This window comes from Ipomoea nil, unplaced genomic scaffold, assembly GCF_001879475.1.
Source record: "Ipomoea nil cultivar Tokyo-kokei standard unplaced genomic scaffold, Asagao_1.1 scaffold3210, whole genome shotgun sequence".
NCBI lineage: Eukaryota > Viridiplantae > Streptophyta > Magnoliopsida > Solanales > Convolvulaceae > Ipomoea > Ipomoea nil.
The window spans coordinates 547,521-554,707 of record NW_017619638.1 but is presented as its reverse complement, the minus strand read 5'-3'; the positions used below and the strand labels follow the sequence as shown (position 1 = coordinate 554,707).

General features: G+C 34.2%; 1 protein-coding gene across 1 annotated transcript; it reads left to right on the top strand.

The window, feature by feature from the left end:
• Positions 1-3,602: 3,602 nt before the first annotated feature.
• On the top strand, positions 3,603-4,367 carry LOC109168600. The gene is made up of 2 exons (XM_019317652.1): positions 3,603-3,908; positions 4,011-4,367. Exons 1-2 carry the CDS (start codon positions 3,603-3,605, stop codon positions 4,365-4,367), a joined length of 663 nt encoding a protein of 220 aa, XP_019173197.1.
• Positions 4,368-7,187: the final 2,820 nt, after the last annotated feature.

Sequence of the window (7,187 nt, the reverse complement as noted above, 5' to 3'; positions counted from 1 at the left end):
CTAAGTGTAGCTGTGTGCAAAACACTTATTGGCGTTTGAGTATAGCTGTGTGCGAAGTACTCCAAGTTGAGTGTAGCTGTGTGCGAGACACCCGGAGTTAGGTGTAGCTGTGTGCAAGACATCCAGAAGAAGTGCTTGTGTAGCGCTTATTCACTATTGTAACTGTGTGTGGAAAAATAGTGAATTACTCCTAGAAGTGAATGGAGTAAAGTGGACTAGGCAGATTACGCCACTTCCGAACCACTATAAATTGCCTCTTTCATTTACATAACGCACTTACATAATTTGCTTCATTTAGTTATTTTATTTGACTAACACGTTTACTATTCATTGTCAATCTTAATCTTTCGGGTTTAGTATGTTTTCACGTATGCATGTAACTCAACCTTTCCATGCTTAACATTTGAATTATTCTTAGCAAGTTTGACGTGTTGCATGTGACATAAATCATACGGTTGACTTTACACGAAGTCTTATTTATAATCTTGAATAATATTGTTAAATATTTAGTGAACCATCTCCTTTAAATATTCAAGATATTTATATCATCCTTACACATCATCTGAGCATATCTAATATGTGCATGTGAATCAATTTATTACTTGGGCATAATTCTTTACACATATTTATTCCGCTGTGCACTCCAAATTAAATACTTCTCTATTTACTTGTTATTTAGGGTTGAAATTACCAAAAAGTTATTAATTGTGAAAAAATTTAAAAAGTCTATTCACCCCCTCCCCCCCCCCCCCCCCCCCCCCCCCGCCCCCTCTAGACTTTTTACCACCATATCCGGACCAACAGTGGAGACCAGACTAGGTGATAGACTTAATTTCTAGACATTATTTAGAGTAATTTTAGTTAGTGATTTGCATAAATAAATTAAGTTTTAGGGTTAATTATATTATGAATATTATATTTAGTATATGTTACTAGTTTAGACTAGTTTAGATGAGTTTTAAAAAATATTAGGCTAATGTTGCATTTTTATTAATATATAAAGAAGAGTTCTATTTTATCTATTTTATTAAATTTATTTGTTAGTTTTATTCATTATATTTTTAATAAGTGTTTTAATACTTAAGTTTAATGGAGTTATTATGTCATTAGTTTATAATTATTTTATTTTATATTATTTTGTTTTGTTTTCCTTTTAGGGATTGGCGCAAGAGAAAGAAAAAAAAGGGATTAAGGTTTTGTTTTATATGGAAGGGTCGGCAGAGGATATACGAAAAAGAAAAGAGAGGAAAGATATAGAGGAAAGAGGCGAAACGGAACAGAAGGAAAAAATAGGGGAAAAGAGAGGAGTTGCGGCGGCAAAGTCGGCGTGCAGCGACGGGAACGTAGCAGCGGCAACTGAGCTTCAATCGTCACTAGTCCAGCTATCATCTCTTAGGCTTGAATTATTTTTCTTCCCTATTTATTTCTTGTTCAAATTTTCAGAATTCTGTTTCTTAAACTTTCAATACATTTAATTATGATTATTGGCTAGAATTCTAATTAGGGATTTGGATTAGCCTAGATTAGATTGAATGACTATTTTTCATATGTTGATTCTTCCAATTTCAATTTAATAATTGAACTTGATTATATTTATTTTATGTATTTTAATTGTGGATTGTGTGACTGGCCATTGCATATTTCCCATTATTAGGGTTTATAAGAAGAACTGACAGGTGAATTATGAACCTAGAACTCGTAAGATAAACACAATTGACCTAAACTAGACATAGCTTTAGGTATTTGTGGTGATATTTGATTGTTGCTTAATGGGTTTAATTAATGTTGGTGAGATATCGACGGATGGTCACAGTTAATTGTATACAACCTAGTAGCTCAACGGAGTATTAGGATATATTTGAAGCAATCATCACTATAGTCATAAGAATTAATACTTAGGAGAGTTAGTTAATTATCTAATAGGTGAACTCAAATCCCTAGTCTTCTCTCAATTGAAAGTTTTCTTTGCATTAAATTCATAAATATTCTTTATAATCACATTAATTCTATTTATTTGAGATTTTCCTTATCAACAATTCGATTATTAGAGATAACAGTTAATAGTGTTCTTCGTGGGATCGACCCTGGAATACTCCAGGAATTTATACTGTGATTGACTCTGTGCGCTTGCAGATTATAGCAATCAAGTTTTTGGCGTCGTTGCCGGGGACACTTTATTAAACTGTTTTCTTTAAATTTTTCTTTTCAAATTTATTTTAGTTGTTTGGTTCGTTATTATTTTATTTTTATTTTTATTTTTATTTTTATTTAGTTTTTGTTCTTTCTATTTTTATTTGGTTTGTTTATGAACTTAAGGCGATAAAAAAGGCATAAGAACGTTGAATTATTTTCCGTTGATCTTGAAATTGAGCGTACTTCCAGAAATAACAGGGTACGGAGGCGGCTTGAAATGGCTGAAAACAATAGAGTGGGTCAACAGGATGACCCTGTACCACCAATAGTTCCACCTCCTCAAAATCAAACAGCTCAACCACGTCTTCGAGACATCCAAAGACCGGTAATAGCCATTAACCCTTCTTGCATTCAATTATCTTATGCAGCTAGAAATTATGAACTCAAGACCTTCCATCTGAATATGCTCCCGACCTTTAGCGGTTTGGGAAGTGAAGATGCTTTGGGTTTCATGCGAGAGCTCTATAGTACGGTACAAACTTTACCTTTGAATAATTTATCTGAGGAAGAGCTTAGAATGAAATGTTTTTCATATTGCATGAGGGGTGATGCTAGGCAGTGGTTGTTAAATTTACCAGAGGGTTCTTTAAGAGTTTGGGATGATGTTTACAATGCTTTCATGTTTAAATATTATTCATCTCAAAAGACAATGGACTATAGGAGTAGAATATGCACTTTTACTCAAAGAGAGGGTGAATTGTTTCATGGGGCATGGGATCGTTTTAAATTGCTTTTGACCCAATGTCCACACCATCAATTCCCATTGTTATTGTTGACACAATTCTTTTTTGATGGTTTAACTCCTAATTGTCAGTCTCTTGTAGATACTACTGCAGGTGGATACACAGGTGATAAAAAATAGTGATGAATTAGAAGCTATCTATGAGAACTTAGCTAGTAATTCTCGACAAAAGGCAGTGAGAAGTCGAAGAGCTGCTATGCATGAAATTAGCACACAATCTGAGTTGACAACACAAGTGGCTGAATTGACTAAAGAGATGAACTTGTTGATGACTCGTGATAGTTCGAATAGAGAATTTTGTATTTATTGCAATGCATATGGTCATAATTCTTCTATTTGTATGAATGCAGAGTCATCGCAACCATATTATGAAGAAGCCAATTACATGGGATCCAATATGGGTAGGCAACAACCAAGGAGTGATCTGTTTTCCCATACCTATAATCTAGGTTGGCGAAACCATCCTAACTTCTCATGGAGAGATCAAGGTAATGCAAGACCAATGGGACCACCTGGATTTCAGCAACAAGGGCCATCAGGATTCCAGCATCAGCAATACAGACCTTTCCAGCAGCCACCTGCACCACAACAGTCTCAACTTCCTGCTCAGGAGAAGAAGCCTCAATAGGAGGAGATGTTCATGCAATACATGGCTAGCCAGGACACGATGATGAAGAAAATGGATGCAAAGATTGATAAGGTTGCTCAGTCTAACCAAGCATCCATTTATAATTTAGAGGTGCAAGTAGGTCAATTGGCTAAATTGGTTGCAGAAAAAGATCGAGGTAAGTTTCCTAGTACCACTGAAATAAACCCTAGAGAAGGAGCTATGGTTGTCACCTTGAGAAATGGTAAGATGTTGAATGAAACTTTGAAAGAAAAAGAACCCATGAGTGTTGAAAAAGAGAGTGATAAAGAAGAAGAGCAAGTGTCTAAAGAGAATTCTAGTGATCAAAACCTCACTTCCTTTAAAGTAAAACCTTATGTACCCCCCATTCCATACCCACAAAGGTTACAAAAAAGGAACCAGGACAATAACTTTAAAAGATTTTTGGAGGTTTTTAAAAAATTGCAGATTAATATTCCTTTTGCAGAAGCACTTGCTAATATGCCATCTTATGCCAAGTACATTAAGGAAATTGTATCTAATAAAAAGAAACTAGAAGAGTTTACTACTGTGCATCTAAATGAGGAGTGTAGTGCTATTCTACAAAGCAAATTACCTCCTAAGTTAATGGATCCAGGAAGTTTTTCTATTCCTTGCACTATTGGTAATACTGTTGTTGATAAATGTTTATGTGATCTAGGTGCCAGTATTAACCTTATGCCTTTAACTCTTTTTAAGAAGTTGGAAATAGCTGAAATGAAGCCAACAACAATCTCTCTTCAACTTGCTGATAGATCAATCAAGTACCCGCTTGGAGTAATGTAGGATATCTTGGTAAAAGTTGGTAAATTTTATTTTCCTGCTGATTTTTTGATTTTGGACATGGGTAGTGATACAGATACATCCCTTATACTTGGTAGGCCATTTTTGTTAACAGGAGGAGTATTAATTGATATGCCTTTAGGGAAACTGATTTTTAGAGTAGGAACAGAAAAAGAGGAATTCTCTATCTCTAAAGCTGTAAAATTACCAACTTTTGATGAATTATGTCTTTTTGTTGATGTTATTGAGAAACCTTCAGAAGAAGAATTTGTTAAGCATTCACCTAGTGAAACACCACATCAACTTGAACTTAAACCACCTTCATTGCGGTTCAAATACGAATTTTTTAGTAACAATGATACTTTTCTTATGTTTTCTTGTGCTCATTTACTTCATGCAAAAGAAGAGAGATTATGGAGAACATTGACTAAAGCTTGGCAGGACAAAAATAATTTTTGGAGAGAATTCAATATAAGGCAAGAAGTTTTGTTGTCTAATTCTTGTATTAAGCTTTTTCTAGAGAAATTGAAGTCTAGATGGTTTGGTCCTTTCATGGTCACTAAAGTTTGTTCGTATGAGGCCATAGAGATTGAAAGAGAGAAAAAGAGACCATTCATGGTTGCTTCACCAAAAGGCAGCCCCGGAAGAAACTGGCAACTAACAGGGAAGTTTCCTGTTTATTTCATTTTCTCATACCTGCTTTTATATTTAACATTGAGGACAATGTTGAGTTTGAGTGTTGGGAAGGGAAAGTAAGATTAGGAGATGTTTTCTGCAAGTTTTATGCAAAATAAGCAATATCAAAAAAAATTCTGCATTTTTCCTGCAATTTTCTGCAACATTTTCTGCATTTTCTCTATTTTTCTGCATTTTGCTACAGTAAAATTCTGCATTTTTCTTTCTACATTTTCTGCACTAATTTTCTGCATTTTATGGGATTTTCAGCGTCATTTCTTTCATTTTTCTGCAATTTTTCAGCAAAATAAAGTTAAAAAAAAATGTCTTCTAATGACTATGTTGATTGGGAGATAAGCTCTAGAGTTTTGGGAGTGCATAATACCAATGAATGTGTTTGGCTATATGTATGCTTGCATAGAGTTGGTAGTCAAATTCTGTCACACCGTGAGCTTTTGAGCTTAGAGGTTGCCCACTGCAATTTATTTTCTTTTTGAGTGTTTATTTGCCCTCTTTGATTGTGTTACTTCTAGAACTTGCGTCATACCATTTCAGAGCTACATGTTATATGATGACACGGGAATGATTAAGGCATTAGGATTTAGCCTTATGGCCTTAAAAATGCCCACATCCTTATACATGTTATTTTTCCCCTAGTTAACCATTTTGAGCTTTATTATAAATAAATGTAAGACGTTTTTCTTCATTAGCTAGTTCCAAAGAACCTTAGCTCATAAAATGAAGCCTCTAAACCCATCCTTGGGTCAGTGGATGTCATTATTTCATTTATCTGTGCAAGATGACCAAAAGTGATGAAGTATGGGTGATATTGGAGTTGACAGGTGAATGTTTAACTGGTTTTCTTTGAGTGAAGAATTGTTTGTGATCAAAGGGGGTGAAAATGAAAAAAAGAAAAAAAAAAAAAAAAGAAGAACAAAATGATATGTTCTAATTTGTGGGTTGAAAATCTTGGTAGCCCAAACTTCTGTGCTCATTTTATTCTTCAAATGATTTATGAGCAATGGGGCCTGATAGAAATTTGATGATTATGGGAAGAGTACTATTGAGGGTGATGTGGAAATGATGAGCTATCTATTCGGTTTTACCAGAAAGGAAAAAAAAGGAGAAAAAAAAAAGAAAAATTGAAAAAAACCGAGAAAAAAAAAAAGGATGGGAAAGAGATGAAGGTTTTGGAAGTTGTTTTGAGAGTTTATCAGCGAAAAATGAAGTAGTGATTGCTTGTTTTGGTAGAGTTCGTTTTATTGGTAGAATACAAGTTCTTGCTCTTGGTATGGTGAAATTATGGCCCTACTGATTCCTTGGACTTTATTTGTATTTCCTTATATCCTTTCTTTCTTAAACCACATACCCTTGGCTCCATTACAACCCAGAAATAAAGACCTTTTGACTCGTGTTCTTCATATAATTTTGGTAGTGGAGTTTTGGTGGACAAGCAAGCCTATGGCAAGTGCACTCTCAATAGAGGAAGATGTGTACCTTTCTTATACATATATTTATGAGAGATTGAGTGAACAACTGTGAGGACTACTATTCTCTATTGTCTTGTGTGCATATGACTTTGAACTCTCATGAAGTATTATGTGTTCACCAATTCCCTTGAATTGAATGCCTAGTTGACATGGTTATGGTTGGTAGTTTGATTTCATTGAATAAGTTTGCTTGGGGACAAGCAAAGCATTGAGTGTGGGGAAGTTTGATAGACTTAATTTCTAGACATTATTTAGAGTAATTTTAGTTAGTGATTTGCATAAATAAATTAAGTTTTAGGGTTAATTATATTATAAATATTATATTTATATCATCCTTACACATCATCTGAGCATATCTAACATGTGCATGTGAATCAATTTATTACTTGGGCATAATTCTTTACACATTTATTCCATTGTGCACTCCAAATTAAATACTTCTATATTTACTTGTTATTTAGAGTTGAAATTACCAAAAAGTTATTAATTGTGAAAAAGTTTAAAAAGTCTATTCACCCCCCCCCCCCCCTCTAGACTTTTTACCACCATATCCGGACCAACAGTGGAGACCAGACTAGGTGATAGACTTAATTTCTAGACATTATTTAGAGTAATTTTAGTTAGTGATTTGCATAAATAAATTAAGTTTTAGGGTTAA